We start from the raw sequence: 19,502 nt of genomic DNA, 5'->3' as shown, positions 1-19,502 counted from the left end.
AGTCTAACTTTAAAAAAAATCAAATTTACAGTTGAATGAATTCTAGACCCCCTGCCCCATCCCTTTTGCAACACCCAAGTCTATTTCACTGTGAAAATGTGTCATTTCAACGTCCTTGGGGATCCTTGCCTCACCAGTCAGGTTTGGAACTTACTGGTAAACAGGAGGCACAGGAAGGGCAGTGTAAAGGCAGCCTTAACATTTTCAGTGAAGAGCCAACTCGTTTGTGGTTTTGATTTGTTTTTAATAACAAGCTCCCTCAACCAAAACTGATGAATTGGCATCAGAACAAGGGTACAAAAGGACTATCAAGGGACCTTCCAAAACACTAACCAAAGGATGAATTCTCTGCTTTGGGTGGCCATCATTTTATCCCTAGGAACCAAGAGATAAAAAGATGCAAAGCTTTTAATATATGCTGCCTGAGTATATATAGAGACCGATTAGAGCATGTGGCCTGTGGTGTTATCTTAATACTTTATAATCTATAATCACATTCTATACTTCAAGCAAATGCAAATTCTGCTGCATGCTGTCCTTGAAAGGCAATTTCACTGCATACTGAATTGAAAGTAATCACTGATACAGCACAAATAAAGCCTCTGTCGGGTAAACACCAAAGCATTTTCCACACGGTACTGCATTTTAAAATAGCTAACTTTATTGTCGGTGAAAAGATAGGCACAAAGTGGATTTAAACCTGCTTAATTTTATTGGAACTAGCTCAGTTGATTACAGAATGGGGTCATAATCATTAGGGGACCACATACATTTTAAACCACAGGCGATTCTTCTCTAGCCATCTGCCAACCCCAGCTATCCATTTTACAAACACATGCCATTAATCACAAGGGAGGCCAGAAGGAGGTTTCATGGCTCCATGTAACCCATCATTGCTCCTGGAAAAAAATAAACAAACTCCCAACATTTGTAAAACTTGTTGGAAGATATATTTCCAAGAATTGTGGCAGGCTGAAATTGGTGGCAATTAGCCCACAACTGATGCCCTCCTATGAAAACATTTTCAGTAAGAATGCACACATTTTAAGTAACATATTGCATATGCAATTAAGCAATTGAGATAATAGGAGATTGTGTGGCTAACAGATATTGATCAAAGTTAGTGCATATTTATACACTTTAAGCTGCCGCATTATGAAGGTTTAAGCATGTCATAAAAAGTAGTTTGCACAATCAGTTTGTTCATTTTCTAATTGTTATACCCACCCAACAGTGTAACAACAAAAAGAGAACATGACGGGTCTCTGGATATCTTTCCTATGGCAGATGATGGCAAATATTTTAGGCTCCTGCTGTCCTATTACCCTGAAGCTCAAAAGCAGCATTAAAAGGAAATCCTTCATTAAATCAACAATCAAGATACATGATTTTAAAAGAAAGCCCAAGCTAATTTTATTTCAAAAAAGATTGTTAATAAGAGTTTCATATCAAGTAAAGTTTGTTCTAATGAAGTTTTTCTATACATGGAAAATTGGGGAACAACTGAATTAGAAGGTCCTCAGAGACCACCAGGCAGTACAAGCTAAGTCAACGTGGTCACCCTCCTTTCCTGAGGTGCCAGTAAAATGCACCGACAGGTAGGAGTCCAGAAAGATCTCCCAAATGTGACATCTACACAACTGTGAAAAGGTGGCTAATTGAGATTTCACCCATAAACTTGAATTTTTGGAAGAACTAATGGAGATCTTCTGAAAAGGCTGTATCTATCTTCTGCGTAATATACTGACATACTCTTCTTCTCTCTCTGAGATGTACGATGTTATTTTAGCAAATTACCTGGATTGGAAACTGAGCAGAGAGGAACTATCTCTGGTGTGAGAGGATGGATAGGTTCTGCAAAGTTCAAAAGAGTACTTAGCCAAGAACTTCTTCCTTTCCCCAAAACACATGAGTCTAAAGAGATGGCTATCACACAATGTGGAATGTTATGACATTTGTCACCTTGCAGAATGTGATTAAACTCATGGCTCCCAGAGCCAGCAAAAAGTCTGCCAATGTGTTATAATCATGAAAGGAATAGGTGAAAATTATTTTTTAAATTATTGATTTGGATAGAAAGTAGCTCTCCTGAAGTCTGCCACTTGCTGCTTTCTACTACTTGAGGTTTTTTCCCCCCCTCCTTATGACTAAAGGGTAGTATGAAAGAGTCTTAACACAACTGCACTTTTAATTTCTATCTGGGATCCACTTTACAACTGAGGACTGATGTGTATGTAAAATGATTTCCTCATTGAAAATGTGGAAGAACTAGCTTAAAATCACATCACCCACCTTTATGTCTCTACACGCAAACATGTACACACACAGAATAATTCCTCTGGAAGATAATTAGGAAAGATACCATTCCTATATTCACAGAGGAACCCCCAAAAGATTATCTAAGATACCCAATCTCCTAGAAAGAAGTAGGATTGATTTCTTAGGGGTACCTTTATGTGACTCAATGTTGAAATGCAGATCAGAAAAGGGAAAACCTTTTAAAAGGCACTGAAGGAGAAGCAAGACAAAAATTCATTAGTTTGTCAAGACTGGACAAGCTACTCCAGCTAGGGACGTTTTGTATAAGATACATATTCCCTGGGCCATGAAGATGCCTTTTCATAAAATGGGATTTAAAAAAACAAGAGTTTCCCAAAACAAGCATGGTAATTGGCATAATGGTTAGCTGTGTTCTGTGACTTTGAAAAAGTCACTGAACCTCTCCAGTTCTGATTCCTCATCACTAAAATGAGGGGGTAGGGCTATATTGCTAAAGTTCTTTCCCACCGCTATGGCTCATGATCTAATATATCAAGCCTACTCTTCTATTAATCTGTTTTCTAACTAACACATCTCAAAACTTCTACCCCCCACCCTTACCTAACAACCCCCCCCCACTCCCCTCACCCTCCCCATACCCCTTAAAACTGAACTTAATGATGCTATCTGCAGGTTTGTCACCTTAATGAAGGACAGACAGGTGACACAGGGCAGGGACCTGTGGCAACTGGCATCCTTCTGTGTCCTTGGAGGCAGCCCTATGGCAAGGCTTGGAGCCATTGCCTCCTTTGATCTCTACCCACATGCACATTTCCTGCTGCTTCCCAAAGGTATTCCAAGATGGAGTCACTGACAATGAGAAGAGGTAGTTGAGGATACTGCCGCAATCAACCTCTCCCGACTGCAGCATAGTACTTTGGGTTTCTGATGCTATTCCCTTGGAGGTGATAGTCAAAAATGCCTTTTAAGACATATGCTTAGAATCTGACAAACAAAACAAGTTATTTCAAAGCAGTCACCAGAAATTCAAAGCATTCAACCTGTCAACAAAGATCCTTCCTCACTTTGTAAATGACTGGCAATTTGAAACTGGAGACCCAGCCAGTGAATCTGTGCTGTAGAAGAAATAAACACTAAGCTGATTGGTCTTACTAAATGCAAGCAAGCTGTGTTCATGGCTACACACAGACTATGAAAGTCTGCATATAGCACCTCATGCAACTCTCCATCATGGCCTCTGATGATCTAACTCCTTAAGAGAGAGGAAGTTATGCATCACTCAGTTAATGTACTCTCCCAGCATCTGAAAGCAATATATTAATTATCCAAATGCATAAATTACTCCAGAGCATATATATGAATGTATGAACCTCCAGGAAGGAACCAAAAGAATCCGTTTCCAAAGCACCACTGAAATGAAGACAAACACAATTCCCTGGGGCAGGGTAGCTGGGAAATTGGGAGAAAAAAATAGCTCCAGCACCCTTCTGCACCCCAAAACTCCCTACCTTTTTCTAGCTTACATAGCTCCTGAAACTACTCCCTTTTGTAAGCTTGAGGCGAGAGCATTCTCTGGCTGCTGTACAGGATAGTAACTATACAGAACAGCACACACTCAATTCTCTCCAGCTTCCCACTTCCGAACTACATGTTACACACTGTCTTCAACACATACTGTGCTCTTCAATAAAAAATCATCTAGAAAATGGAAATTTTAAACAAATTCAAGCACATTGAAAACATCAATGTATAGCCACCTGATAACAGTCCCAGTATTTGTATAAATCCAAACAATAAACTTTAGAGCACATTCTGATTAATCTGTCTTTAGAGGTACTTCCTAAGCATACCAGAATAGACTGGCGTTCCTATGGTATTACTTAAGTAGTACATTGTTCCAATAAAAAGTCCCATTAAAAAACATCCCCTCCCCCCAACCCTTGTCCTCACCCTCAAAATAAGAACAAATAAAAGGGGAAAATGATTAAAATAATTTTGCTGATAATCTACAGCTCTTGATTTGGCCATTTAGATGAGATATTCCACCATCTCTGCATCAGGCTCTTGTCCCAGGATCTGAATGGGAGTTTTTCTTTCCAGAGTATTGGAGTGGAACACAGGGCCATCTAAATGGAAATAAGGGTTAGAAAACACTTATGGATGAAGAGAAAACCCATATTTCTAGAACTAGACACCATCAGAGCCCTCATGAAGCTGATGGGAAAGTGAGATTTGCCTGCCACCTCCCTCATTTACTTTTGCTAAGGTAATGTCCTCTACTCATGCCTGTTCCCATCTTGGTGGATGAGAAGTCATTTACGGACTCTCTTCTCTCTCCTTTAGAACACGAAAAACTCAGTCTAAATCCTAACTCTGCCCACACATCAGGCACCAATAAGTAAATCTGTATTGGAGAGCAGAACTAAATCCAAAGCTATCTGCTAAAGGGAATAATTACCCGTTTTGTCTGGACTGCAGGTCAAACTTGGTGTAGACAAACGATGTGGTCCAGGACCGGTAGCTGGACTTGCAGGAGCCTCAGCCTGAGCCACAGCTGGAGTTGGAGCTGGAGCTGGAGTTGGAGCCGCAGTCGGAGCTGGAGTTGGTGCCTGAGTCTGAGCAGGAGCAGAAGCCTGAGCCGCTGCTGGAGCTGGAACCGGAACCAGAGCCGGAGCTGGAACCGGAGTCAGAGCAGCTGGAGCAACCTGAACAGCAGCAGCAGCAAGAGAAGGAACAGCAGCAGCAGGAGGAGCAACAGAGGCAGCAGCTGGAATCTGACCAGCAGCAGCTGGAGAAACAGCAGCAATAGCAGCAGCAGTTGCTGGAGATGGGGTAGCAGCAACAGCAGCAGCAGCTGGAGCAGCAGTAGCAGCAACAGCAACTGGAGCAGCAGCTACCATGGTGGTGGTGATGGTGGCAGCAGTGGCAGTGATGGCGGCAGCAGTGGCAGCAGCAGCAGCTGGAGCAGGAACAGAGATGGGAGCAACAGCTGCGGTTTTGTTTGATTCCGTTCCACGTTCAGTTTGGGTGCTGCAGTCTCGGCTGCCTGTCTTGGAGTGAGCCGAGAGCAGGGGAGTCGAGGGGGGCACAGGCGAGGGTGTGGAAGAGACATATTCAGTACGGTAGTCTCCACCCAGCAGAATGCCTATAAATGAAAGAGGGACAGATGTTAGAAAACAATAGGTGATTCGAATCCAGACTTCGAATTACCTGTTCTCCCATTCAAATTTCAGAAGAAATTTGCATGTGTCTCAATTATTTATTTTTACCTCCAGTGAACCCAGAAATCAGTGTGTGAGGCTCCTCTAACCATGGCTAAAAGGTTCTTTCAGACTTCGAAGATCCCTTCTGGTCCTCATCCATCCATCACCTGGCACAATGTATTAAGCCTTTAAGTGTCTTGGGTATCTGTTTTGATTTATTTTTCCAATGGTGATTGGGTTCCACTGAGTTGTCAGAATGCTCCTAACTCAGCTCCACTTATAAACCATTACCACACATTACCAAGGAGCAGTGAAGGATTAGGAGAAGTCTGTCAGCACAGATTGAGTGTGGTAATAATTGTGTGATCTAACGTTCTGACCATGGCCATAGTCTCCAAAATGCTTATACTAACCAAAAGACAGTACAAGTGTCAGAGGACCAAGAAAGGAATTAAAAGCAACAAAAAGGGCTAAAATTAAAAAATGTGCCTCGTGGTACCCCCAATATGTCTGGGGTTTTGATTAGAGGGGAGGGGATGGACAGGAATGGAATGAAAAATTACATTCTGTTCTCATCTCAGAATATTCTGGGAACAAAGCGTGCTATCCAAATGATTTAGTGTAACTAAAATTTGGGGTCCTCCTATTATAGGGCAGGAAGGAACATGGAAATGCTAGAATTGGGAATTTTGAATGACACAAACGCCACATGGGCTTTGGAGAAAGATGAAGGTGCCACATGGCAAAGGCCAAATCTGAGAATGTTTTAGAGGAAATCAGAGTTATATTCCTTCACAGCAAAACGTAACTCAAAAATCTTGTCCTCTAGGACTTGGCCTCAATCAGCATTCTCACCATGAGACATCAAAGTGTGGAGGAGCTCCAGAATGTAGAACTAGGGGCTCAGGAGGAAAAACACCCCAAAGTCCTGGTACCCCTTCCTCTCTAGAACCTGTACCATCATCCCTTTTCCTTAAGCATGGGCATTTATCTCAGGGCTCTCTTTGAACACGTGACTATAATATTCCTTTTTTACAGTCATTACCTAGGCTCCCCTTCCAGCTCCTGTCGTCTCGCTTTTCTTCCATGATGGGGGTGCCAGTCAGGGTGGATGAGTGGGAGAGCAAGCCTGATCCAGCATTGGAAATGGACATCAGAGACTTCGCTGGCCTCATGCATGACAGCTGCTCTGTCTTGCTCGGCTCCTTTCGGGAACGCTGCTGGAGTACTTTGATCATGGCATCCTTCTCAATAATCTGGGCATGGAGGGTCTTAATCCTAGGAGCCAAAGACAAAGAACATATAAAGACCTTGTTGCTATCTCTACATTTTGGTCTAACTGATTACATGACTATATGGATCTCCCATTATCTTTTCGACTAAAGGTTGACTAGTTAGTTCTGAGTTGGAAGACAAGGGATAGTGTGCTACAATTTTAAAATCATGTTTCTCTGCACACCCAAATGGATACAGCAGAGCATCCAGGAGCTGTTGCGTAAAATTTAGTAAGTCACAATAAAGTACTGGTGGAAAAAAAGGCTGAATATGAGAGAATGAACTGATGTACTGGGGGGTGCTGTAGTGAAGAATCTGAGTCAATGGAAATAATGTACTCAGTAAGAAGATGAGATCTTCTATGAGTGAGCGACAATCTTCAGGTAATAAGTAAGTGATCATGAGTTTATAAAAGGAATCAGCTGTCCTACCTCCCACTTTGAGTAGATGTTCTTTTTTTTTTTTTTTTTTTTTTTTTGAGACAGAGTCTTGCTCTGTCACCCAGGCTGGAATGCAATGGTACAGTCTCGACTCACTGCAATCTCTACTTCCCAGGTTCAAGCAATTTTCCTGTCTCAGCCTCCCGAGTAACTGGGACTACAGGTACCTGCCAAGACATCTGGCTAATTTTTGTATTTTTAGTAAAGACAGGGTTTCACCATATCAGCCAGTCGGTCTTGAACTCCTGACCTCACGTGATCGGCCCACCTTGCCTTCCAAAGCGCTGGGATTACAGGTATGAGCCATTGTGCCTGGCTGAGTGGATGTTCCTTTACCCTTTTATTAAGCAATCTGCTGTATCAGAGGGTTCCAGTGCAGTGCTAGAAAGAATACCCCATCGTGCAAATGCCAACAATTCAGCTCAGGCAGAGGGCAAAGGAAAAGCAATTAGGAAGGCCAAGGGGACAGCAACCCTACCTGGAATTCCATGTTTAATGGAGATTATCAAGGTAAAGGTCATCACATCTCACACCTTTAAGTGACAGGCTGGCAGGGGTGATGGTGGAGTGGGGAGGCTGCATGATCAGGTTTCCTAGTTGTGAATAAAGATCCTATCTGGTCTCTGTACCAATTATTCAGATTCCTCAGAGTCCAAAACAATATTTTACCTGCCCTCCATGTCAAGGCAACGCTTATTGGCCATCAAGATTTCTTCCTCCTCTTTCTGGATGCGAGCTTCTAGAGCTGTGTCATAGCTGGTGTTAGGAGAGTGACTGATGACTGTTGTGTCCCTGGGGAGGAAAATGGAAGTGATGAGATGGCAGCATAGCAAGATCAATGAATGTTATCGTTCTTCTAAGTCAAGGGAGGCTTTTCTGCAAAGTCCTAAGCTGAAATCAATCTCATTTGGAACAGATGGTTTCTGAGGGACTAACTAGTTAAGAGCCTCCAAAATAGGACAGTTCAGCATTCAGGGTAGAAGACGTTATTAGTATAGAAGTGGCTGCAAAAGTCAGCGAGGAATTCTCTGAGATGCACAGGCTTGCCTTCAGAACTGAACAGATATTATCCCAAAACCTTCTGGCACATAACCCCTTCAAGTTTTTTTTTTTTTTTTTTTTTTTTTTGAGATGGAGTCTTGCTCTGTTTCCCAGGCTAGAGTGCAGTGGCATGATCTCAGCTCACTGCAACCTCCGCCTCCTGGGTTCAAGCAATTAATTCTCCTGCCTCAGCCTACCAAGTAGCTGGGACTACAGGTGCATGCTACCACACCCAACTAATTTTTTTTTTTTTTTTGTATTTTTAGTAGAGACAGGGTTTCATTGTGTTAGCTGGGATGGTCCTGGTCTCCTGACTTTGTGATCTGCCACCTCAGCCTCCCAAAGTGCTGAGATTACAGGCGTAAGCCACCACGCCCAGCTACCCCCTCAAGTTTTTAGATCATGGGCAAGCAATAGGAACATGTATATATTGGGCCAGGTGTGGTGGCTCACATCTGTAATCCCAACAATTTGGAAGGCTGAGGCAGGTGGATCACCTGAGGTCAGGAGTTCGAGACCAGCCTGGCCAACATGGAGAAACCCTGTCTCTACTAAAAATGCAAAAATTAGCCAGGCATGGTGTCACACACCTGTAATCCCAGCTACTTGGGAGACTGAGGCAGGAGAATCACTTGAACCCGGGAGGCAGAGGTTGTAGTGAGCTAAGATTGAGACACTGCACTGTAGCCTAGGTGACAGAGGGAGAAGCTGTCTCAAAAAAAAAAAAAAAAAAAAAAGAGGAATACATATATATACACTTCCATTTTATTCTCATGAAAGTCATGAAGGGGGACCGGTTAGACTTTCAAGAAAGTAAGAGGGTATACTAAATAGCTTATTGCTACAGATGAACATTGGTAAATACACCTGAGTACTAGAAACAAACAGACACATCAGCTATGATCAGGTAAGGCATGTGAGCTAATAAACGGGGCCTTTGAGTCAGTACCACCCGATTCCTATCTAATCTACATCTGAAACATTCTAGCACCAAATCAATGGGTCTACCCCAACAAAGTGACTGTTCTCTTGCCAGAGTTCTAACTGCATAAAGGACCATCATGTTCCATCTGAAAGTGTCTCAGGCCATTAACTCAAAGACCAATTAATAAGAAAAAATGTGTGTGTGTGTGTGTGTGTGTGTGTGTAGGGGGGTATTAGGATAAGGGAGAATACTGGTGTAATTATATTGGTCTTAAAGGAAATCAGACAATAGGCAGAGAAAACAATGAACTGGCACTGCTTCATTATACTACCTAAGAGAATGGGGATCTGCAGGAGAGCTCAAGGCATATTTTCTGTTGGCAGCTACGTTCTCTTAGCTTCAAGATTATGACCAGTACAGATGGGGATGAATTAGCAAGAGAAAGAAGCAGAAAGTTGCTATTAAGGCTGAGGGATTTTGGTGAGCCTCTATAAGATTACTGTTCCCCAAAATACTTGTACCTTATATGCAAAATTAAAACCATTTATGGGAATGATGAAATAACTGGAGAACAAGAAGGGGAAAGAATACAGTGGCTTTCATCATTTGCTAAATTCAAAATATTTTACCATCTCAGCATTCTATACTTTCTCTAGTGCAATTCACTTGCTTGTAATCCTACTGAGTATCCAAGAGGAAGCAGCATTCACATACTGCTTGAGAGCACAGGCTCTGACTATAAACAACTCAGCATGTTTCAGCTTCTCTAAGAAATCTCTGCCCCTAACAAGCTTTATGACCTCTGAATGTCAGTTACCTGCTCTAAGCATGCTGCTTCATAAGCCAAGTGGGAACAATAATTGTAACTTCATCTTATAGAGGATAAAATAAAATTATGCATGTAAAAACAGTGTCAGGCACCATAAAAGCACTCAACAAAGCTATTATTAAGAGAGACCACATAACTTGGGAGGCTGAGGAAAAAGGATTGCTTAAGTGCAAGAGTTCAAGGCTGCAGTCAGTTATGATTCTGCCAATGTACTCCAGCCTGGGTGACACAGCAAGAACCCTGTCTCTAAAAGAAAGAGAAAAGGAGGGAAAGAGGGAGGTGGAAAATAGAGAGAAAGAGGGAAAGAGGGAGGTAGGAGAGAGAGAGAAAATGAATCACATAGGTGGATAGATGGAAGGAGACAAACATACAGAGATTGCAAGAGATTCTGACTTGAAAGAATTCCAGCTTTTGGTAAAATCCTGGAAGCAATTCATGTACTGCAGAATTCCAATGTGATGGTGGAGCTTTAGAGCCAGGACTGTTGAAAAGTGCATGGTGTCTACGGACACTGGGGAACTGAGCATACGGTTTGTCACTGGGGGAACTAGTGCTGGCCTGCTGCCACTTTCATTGCATAAAAGACCATTTTGGGGACTCAGAGCCCTGCCAGCTAATTGATATGGACACTGTGAACTCCTCAGGAATGGAGCCTGAAAATGTGGGGCACTTAGTGAATTCCAACAGGGCTGCCAGGGCAGCCCTCAGCATCAATCTTCCTTCTAGAAGACTAGGGCTACTAGGCCAATGGCTTAGGCAAAAGCAAACAAGCACAGTATATGAACAAGCAGCTTGACCTGCTACCTTCCAATACTACAAGACGATCTTTAAGAACATCAGGAGAGATGCTGGGCTAATGCTGGGCTACAATCTGAAAACAAAACCTGCAAACTCCAAACTGCATATTCCTGATTTTTGACATCCTCCATCTCAAGTTCTTAAGTAAACAGTTTGTCATCTTTCTCCTTCTTTTCTCTGACAAAAAAAATTATACCATTACATTGCTCAAACTGCTTTCTAGCATGTCACCAATTACCTCCTAATTAAAACACCTAGTGGCCTTTCAAACTTCAAGCCCATCTTTTCCTATTAGCAGCATCCTTTTGTTTATTTAATATGTGAAGTCTACGTAAGTGGAGCACTGTGTTTGAAGTTCCTGGGAGGCTGGAGAAGGGAGAAACGTGGATAAAACTAGTCCTCGACTGTAGGAAACTTACAAGGGAAGACAAAAAAGTAAATAATTAACTAGTACAGAAGTGAGTTTGGACTTTATTCCAATAGGCAGTGAAAATTATTAGAGCTTTCCAAGGGAATAAAATGATCTGAGCTATGCCTTAGGAAGATGGCCTTATCTCTCGTAGAAATGTGACAGAGAGATAAGAGAAGTAAAACACTGGAATCAGGCAGACCAGTCGGCAAGGTGATTGTAATAATCCCAGCAACAGATTATGAAACTACGCACCAGCGAAGTGGCAAGGGAAATGAAAATAGGCTGTAGGAAGCAGAACTGATCCAACCTGGAGACAATATCAACGTGGGAGTTAGGGAGGTGTAAGAATGAACGACAACTTTGTTATTTCTAACTCAAATGCCTAGGAAAGATGAAATGCTGTTTGCTGTGAAAGGCAACTGAGGAGGGCTTTTTGGAAAGCACTGTAATGGGTTTTGATTTGAGGTACACTAGAGTGAAGGTGACTTAAGAATTTCCATATGCCAATATCTAAGAAGCTGTTGGAAATTCTAACTTTAATCTTAGAGATATCAGAGTTATTATTACAGTTATTGCTATTATTACTGAGAAGCCAGAGCAGAGAACAATATAACTAAGACAGACGGTAGGATGAGAAGAAAGCAGAGGAAGGAAATTGAGAAATGCCGACAAAGAGGGAATAGGGAGACATGCATGATGTGTGTGAACAGCTTCTACCTTCTACTTCCCCTTTCTTTACTTCCTCCTTGCCAGAATTTACTTTTGCTCAAAATAAACATGAAACATTGCACATTCTGAGAAAAGCAACAACCTAATTCAGTAAATGCAAGCTGATAAAAATTACATGGTTGATTGGGTATGTTATCCTGTCATCCTTTTGCTGTTCTTCAGAAATAAATTCATTGTTTATGAGCTGAAACTAGAAATCTGCATTGCCAGATTGGTTTTTGTGCGAATGAACAGGGACTCCTACTCGGTAGTAATTTCCCCTCATCTATATTAAGCATCTAGAGAGGACTCCCTAGGGACAAAATAATGTGGAGCCTTAATTGAGGCCATATTATTGTGATTATTTATAATATTTCCAAGTAACTAAATAATTAGCCTCAATTCGTCTCTTACTGAACAGCTAATAATCCCTACTTTACCGTCTTTGAGCTATGCCATTTCTAGGAAGCAGCAGAGTTATAGCAGCTAAGGTGTCCAAAACATAGATTTAAATCCTAGTTCTTCTGCCATTTGGTAGCTGTGTGTGATCTTGGGCAAATTACCTAACTAAAATAAAAGAAATAAGTTGCCTGTTATGCCTTTGAACAAAATAAATATTTTAAGGATCAAATACTCATTTGAGATATGCCAAAGTATCTTCAATTTACTCTCTCTTTCTCTCTCCCCCACTCCCTCGGCCCTCTTAACATAAGTAAAATTCACCTAAACATATAAGTGACCAACCTTAAGGAGTTGCTGTATCTGAGGGCTAAGATGCATCTCAGGATAAAGGGCAATGCCAGCACTTTCCATATGCATCAAAATGCCTCTTCCTGGACTCTTTTAAAGCCAAAAACCTAGGTTTTCACACCCCGATGGTGTCTGAAATCATCACATCAACACCTTTCCCTTTGACAAGAGGTGCATCATAATATCAAAGTGTTAGAAGGGGTATAAACGGACTACCTAATATGACTTACCACCTGAGAAAAGACATTTGCCTATTCTTTTTTTTTTTTTTTTTTTTTTTTTTTTTTGAGACAGAGTCTCGCTCTGTCACCAGGCTGGAGTGCCATGATGTGATCTTGGCTCACTGCAACTGCCTGCTCTCGGGTTCAAGCAATTCTCCTGCCTCAGCCTCCCAAGTAGCTGGGATTATAGGCATACACTACCACGCCCAGCTAATTTTTGTATTTTCAGTAGAGACGGGATTTCACCAGGATGGTCTCCATCTCTTGACCTTGTGATCCGCCCACGTTGGCCTCCCAAAGTGCTGTGATTACAGGTGTGAGCCACCACACCCAGCCAAGAGGTACATAATTATATCAAAGTGTTGGAAGGGGTATAAATAGACCACCTAATATGACTTATCACCTGAAGAAAAGACCCTTGCCTATTCTTATATTATAATCTATATTTTATTATTCATAATTACCAAAAACTGGAAACAATCCAAATATGCATTTATCCAAATATACATAAATAAGCTGTGGTACATCGACCCTGTGGAACACTAAGCAGCATCAACTTGGATGGGTCTCAAAATCATTGTGTTGAGTGCAATATGTCAAACAAGTAGAGTAGATGCAATATGGTTCCTTTTATATGACATTCTAGACAAGAAAATTATAATTTTATGACAAAATAACAGACTAGTCATTGCCTGGAGTCAAGCATGGGAGAAAGTGATCAAATTCAAGGGGCACAAGAACACTTTAGAACAGGTCCTGTATGTTAACTGTGGTGGTGCTTACACAACTGTATACAATCACCAACATTCATCCGACCATACACTTAAAACAAGTGATTTTTTTAATATGTAATCAATATCATAATTGAAAAAATTTGTCTTCTCCAACTACCATTGATACCACCCATTCAAGATATCCTAATTGTGAAATCTGTCATTCACCGATGAGCTATTAGGTTTGGAATATATTAAGTTTGAGATCCTGGTAGAATATACAGAAACCAAGCAGATCATTTAAAATGTGGCACCAGATTTAAGGATATAATTTATACATTCAGAAATTGTTTCCTTCCTGTTTTCAGATCCTTCTTTCTCCTTCCTTCCCTTTTTCTTTTTTCATTCCTTCCTTCCTTATTCAAATACATTTGAGCATTTTCCAACAGTAGCCAATATCCTAGACACTTAAAAATTACTTTGAAAGAAAAGAAAATATAAAACTTTTACCATGGAAAGGATCAAAAGGCAGAACCTTGGTCAATAGCTACATTTAAGATTGACAGAAAGAAGAGGAAAACAAGCAGACAAAGGGAATGAAAAGAAACATTGGGGAAAAAAGGCAGACGAACCCATGGGTTTTGAAACAAAGTTTTCTGAATATTACCTCCCAAATATAAAATCTTACTTGAAAGGAAAGAGGAAAAGAAAACCAAACTCCATGGTAGAGCAAAAGAAGCACTATCATTGGAAAAATAATATAATCCTAGAAATAGGAAGGTCTGGAGAAATCACCTAAGCCAATTCACTTATGTTACAGAAATTTCAATACAATCTCTCTCTCAGTGTCTCCTGTGGGTTGGATTAGTAGCATGCCAGAAAGACACACTGTCCTGATCTGGAATGTTCACCTGTGGAACTACCAGAATGTGTTCTTTCTAGGTGGGAACAGGCTGTGTTTTATCCTACTAAGTGACAGGCATGCAAATTTTGCCAAAACCAGTGATCAGATGAAAACTTCCTACCTGATGATTGAAAGAAATTCAATTTAAATTAAATCTACCTTATGGGAGCCAACAGATTCTGAAAATGCATCTGAAAGGGGTTTACCCAAATACACAAAGCTTTCAAAGGAGGAAGGAAGGAAGGGAGTTTCTTTATACAAGCCCTCCAGTGGCAACCCCCTAGCTCTCCTGCATTTTGACCTGGAATCTATGCTGAAGTCAGCACCATGAACCCTAACTTTCCAGTATTTTCTCACACTGCACACTCTCGGGACCTGTATGTTTCTAAGCTTCTGCGTAAAGGTGATTAAAATTACCCTGTCGTATCTTTACACCTCTCAATAGTAACGATGTTTTTTCAGCGTCAGAGTTTCTTACATAACCTCTGAACAAGTGCTGCATGCAGCTGTTTCCTTGGGAGCTAGCAGGTAAAATTACATTGGATTCTGGTTCTAACCTGCCTACAAACTTCAAGACGACCTTCTGGCAGAGCTGTGACTTCTGTGCACTCTAGCATGTATTGAGTATGCCTTGCTTAGGAAACAAGGCCAGGCAAGCTTAAGCCCATGAGGACCTCAAAATCAAGCCATAGGCAGCTTCCATCCATTTGAAGCATGGATGGTATCTGAAGACAAGCAGATCACATTAGAGAGACTTGTCTTTCTAAAGAACTGGAGTGGGCTTATAAAGCACCGGCTCAGCTCTTAAGCATTGAACCTCCCCACCTCTGATTTGGCATGAGAAGGACTCAAAAATAAATGTATCCACTGCCCCCTCCACACACATACCCCAACCCAAAGTCTGGCAAGCACTTCCAGAGTCTGCTAGTTTACCATGTTTAGGACATTGTTGAAAATAACACTGTGGTTTTAATAACTTTCTGGATAGAGACCTATCTGGGTGCAATATGCTGTTGCCTTCCTTTGATACCCAATTCCAGACTAAGGCTCTGGTATCACCACAACCCTAGTCATCACCTGACTTGAATTTAGTTTCTGTTGTTTCTTTTTCTCTGTCTTTTCTTCCTTTCTTTTTACCCCAGTTGATGATATGGGCAGCAGCAAGATAGACACATGGGGTAAGAGCAACGATTTCCTCCAAAGGCCAATAATCAACTTTTATAATTTGAAAAGGGGAACAAAGAAGAAGGAAAAAAAAAAATCCTCCCGCCACTTTCTCTCCCTTACAAGATGGAATGTGACTGTTCACACGTGATGAGCTCATACACACAGAGAATGTGGCATTCAAATACTGACCTTCCCAAAGGGCAGGGATGGGTTCAAGTTCAGCACAGCCTTTGACATACCTTGGACAAGCCAGAGCTATCAAATGACAGCAACCACTACTGAGTGGCATTTAGTTTCTGAGTGGCAGGTTCTCTGGAGGGGCTTTCACTCTAGTCCTGGAGCTAAACAGCCTGCATAGGTGGCTGGAAGAATCTGTGGCTCTGGGGAAGGAGGGGTTCAAATGTTCAGCTGATCCCATCTGCAATTATTCTGGCCCTGAGGAAAGCTGAACTATGATTCTAGTAAGTTTATAAAGCAACTTTTATGTTCAAATCCCTGACCCTCTGTCTCCACAGCCGTTCAGTTCCTGCATAATCAGATTAAAAAGAAAAAAAAAAAAACAAAAACAAACAAACAAACAAAAAAACACACACACTTAGGCAGCAGTTGGTGGCGGGGGGCGGGGGGGACCAGGAATATTAAAGAAAATAAAACACTGGAGAAATCTATGCATCAGTGACCTTTCTGTTCTTCCCACTCATGCCCCACAAGCTAACTACTTACCTCTGAGCAGCCACAGTTGCAGCAGCATCCAGAGCGAAATGTCTCATCACATTCTCCTCCAAATACTTCTGCTCCCACTTTGTCATATCAGCTTCCAGAGCCAGAATCCTCTCCTCTTTCTCCCGAAGGAGCTCCATCAGTGCAGCAGCACTGTATTCTGAAACGCTGGTGGGCTGACAGCTGCCCTGACGCTGTTGGGGCACATGCAGAGACCCCTCAAGTTAGTGAGAGAAGAACCATGGTGTCTGAGCCCCTATTCTTGGAAAGGATTACTGCCCGGCCTACTTTTGTTTCAACTCTGATTCAGAAAGAAGCCAGGGAAATTCAGATCTCCTCCTAAGGCCACAGGACTTCCTATCATGGGCTTGAATGTGAGATTCCCTTGGCCAGGAAAGGGGTCTGCCATATCAAATTGTCATGTTACTCAGAAAGTAGATTAATGGGCTGAAAACTGCAATGCCTGCCTTCCAGCATAGCACACAACATAAATGGGAATTTAAAAATCTGGCCAGGCACGGTGGCTCACACCTGTAATCCCAGCACTTTGGGAGGCCAAGGTGGGCAGGTTACCTGAGGTCAGGAGTTCAAGACCAGCTTGGTCAACATGGTGAATCCCCATTTCTACTAAAAATACAAAATGTTAGCCAGTGTGGTGATGCATGCCTGTAATCACAGCTACTCAGAAGGCTGAGGCAGGAGAATGGCTTGAACCTGGAAGGTGGAGGTTGCAGTGAGCCGGGATCATGTCATTGCTCTCCAACCTAGGCAACAGAGCAAGACTCCGTTTCAAGAAAAAAAAAAATCTAAGATTTAGTTCCTATCTTGCCCATACCTTGTTGTGGTTGTCATTGATGATTCCTGCAAATTTTTCTTAGTCTTGATTTTCAAGCATCTAAAACTGAAGAGTGGTATGGCCAGATGACCATTTCTAGTTCTACAACATCAAGGCATGTATTTGCATAGCAGCTCTACTTCTCACAAAGTCTACTGTTCCTGGAGTTCATGTAAAAATAAAAGGTGCAAGATCATAGGCTTAAAGGATATTTCTGAGATAGGAAGCTAAGGAAACAGACTTTGTATTCACAATTGGGAGGCGCTCTGGAGTAAGATTAGGTGGGGCAGAAAAATGTAAAGATGAGTGAACGTATACTTTCAGTTTTCACGTCAAATGTCAACTGAAAAATAATCAACCAGAAATAACACCATTTTATTGCTTTTTTTTTTTTTTTTTCCTTTCTTCCTTTAAGTTATCCATACCTGCTGAATTCTCAGGGATTCCAGTTCTCTCTCTAGTCGTGTCCGGAGACGGTGTTCTAGCTGCTCACGTTTTTCACATGCTGCCTGGAGTTGTACAAGGGCCTGCTGCATCTTCTCCACCTTGTCAACGTACACTTGCTTCTTTTTCAGCTAGAAATCCACGTTGGATAATTTGCAAGATGAAAGGAAAAAGAGCAAGCAACAGGGTCAATTATGTATCCCCCAAATCCAGCCTTGTGTTTAGATCTCTTCTTATATGGAATATTTCTGGGGATGGTTTATCTTATTTTGGTTATTGCAGTAGGCAAACGCTTTAAAAGGGGGGATCTCCAGAAAGAAAGGTTTGCTTTGGTATGGAAAGGAAGCCCACCCCCCTTAAATGTAGCTGTCTGTTCTCCAAGTGGGAGTAAAAGGGTGGTCAACTGTTGAAGATCAAAGAAGGTCAGAATTATCTTTTTTGAAGTCTTTGGTCCTAGTAATCACCCCATATAACCCACCACTGCTCTTCTGGAAAGTTTCTGCTTCTCAAAAGTAAAGGTGTTGTGTGATTGTTCAAAAGTCTTTAGCCTTCACATTCCCTAGTACTGCCTTGCTAGTTCTTTAGGTTATTTGTGATTGCTACTTGATGAGCCTGAATTGGAAATCCTGGGCTATAGTCTCTTAAATTTTATTCTGGAATCTTAAAAGATCCAGAAAGCCTAAAACTAGTGAGGCAAAAGTGAAACTAAATGAGTCAAACATAATTATTCCTCTTTTCAAGCCTATAAGCCATATCCAAAAACAAATGTAAAAGCAGGCAGGGAATAAGAGTGTGAGTTCTTTGTAACCTTGAAGCTTACAAGCAAAAGGTTGGCTGTATGCAGATAAAATAATGAGAAACATCTCAGAGCTCTTAAAGAAGATGTATACTCTCATTACCCAGAAGACAGGGGAAAATGCAGGCTTCCCACCTTGTTAATAAATAAGCAGATTATGCTTCTCATAATACTTGTGGGGTACCCTCAATGTGAATAAATCAACTCAGCTGTTTCCAAAGCAGAAATTCTGCCAAGTGGGGCACATCTGCCATTCTCCTTCTGATGGAAGTTGATATTAGGGATACCTTCATTCTTCAGATTAAAATGTAAAAATGTTATTGATAACCTAGTCAAAAAGAAACTCAGGAATCAGATTCTGACTTTTCAACAAATTCCCAAGCTCTTAAGTTACCTAGGTAGATAACTGTAACATAAGAAGTTACACACCCTACCAGCACTGCCCAACAGCCACTTAGCTGGGGGCCCAGTTGGCAGAACCAATCTGACTCCCTCATTGCAGAAACCTTCATGGTAATGAGTCCAAATCACTACTTGCTAGAACTTCCAGTCATACAGTATTAGCATGTACTGGTGGGAAAACCCTCCTTGCCTTATAATGCCCCTCTACTCAAATTAAAATTGCTAATCTTTAAGTGGAAGGAATCCTATCTTGTATTTTCCTACCAAATCTGTAGTATGCCTTGCCTAGGTGACTGGAAAACAAAAACTTTTTGACTTTTGTTGTACTTTCTTGACACCTCCTTTCATTCCAAGCCTCAATCTAGCCTTGTAAACCACTGGAGGTGAATTCAAAGCTTAGATGTTTTTATCCATTAGAACTTTTCCTAGAAATAAAACAAACAAAACACCATCATACCATCTTTATCTCAATAACTTTAAACCTTTCTTCCCTGGGATTTGTGACTATTTATAACAACACTAACTAGAGCAACAGAAACTTTTGCCTCTGCCTTCCTATTTGCCAAGCTTTGAATAATTGGAGAGAAGGAAACAAACATCCTCTATCCTTTACCTTTTGGGTCTTATAATCCTCATGAG

At 41.4% G+C, this 19,502-nt stretch overlaps 1 protein-coding gene across 8 annotated transcripts in view; it reads right to left on the bottom strand.

Moving 5' to 3' along the window:
• Positions 1-639: 639 nt before the first annotated feature.
• Positions 640-19,502, bottom strand: part of AMOT (angiomotin) — a 66,458-nt gene continuing 47,595 nt past the window's right edge. For all 8 annotated transcript variants that reach the window (XM_039464097.2, XM_039464099.2, XM_010346321.3 and 5 more), the window contains 6 exons: positions 17,647-17,796; positions 16,390-16,580; positions 7,868-7,990; positions 6,529-6,761; positions 4,739-5,425; positions 640-4,406 (listed from right to left, as the gene is read on the bottom strand). In XM_039464097.2, coding sequence (XP_039320031.1) covers positions 4,309-4,406; positions 4,739-5,425; positions 6,529-6,761; positions 7,868-7,990; positions 16,390-16,580; positions 17,647-17,796 — 1,482 coding nt within the window. In that variant the 3' untranslated portion in view covers positions 640-4,308. The remainder of the gene's footprint in view (positions 4,407-4,738; positions 5,426-6,528; positions 6,762-7,867; positions 7,991-16,389; positions 16,581-17,646; positions 17,797-19,502) is intronic.

This window comes from Saimiri boliviensis, chromosome X (genome assembly GCF_048565385.1).
Source record: "Saimiri boliviensis isolate mSaiBol1 chromosome X, mSaiBol1.pri, whole genome shotgun sequence".
NCBI lineage: Eukaryota > Metazoa > Chordata > Mammalia > Primates > Cebidae > Saimiri > Saimiri boliviensis.
The sequence above is the reverse complement of the archived record's forward strand: the minus strand, read 5'-3'. Positions and strand labels throughout refer to the sequence as shown.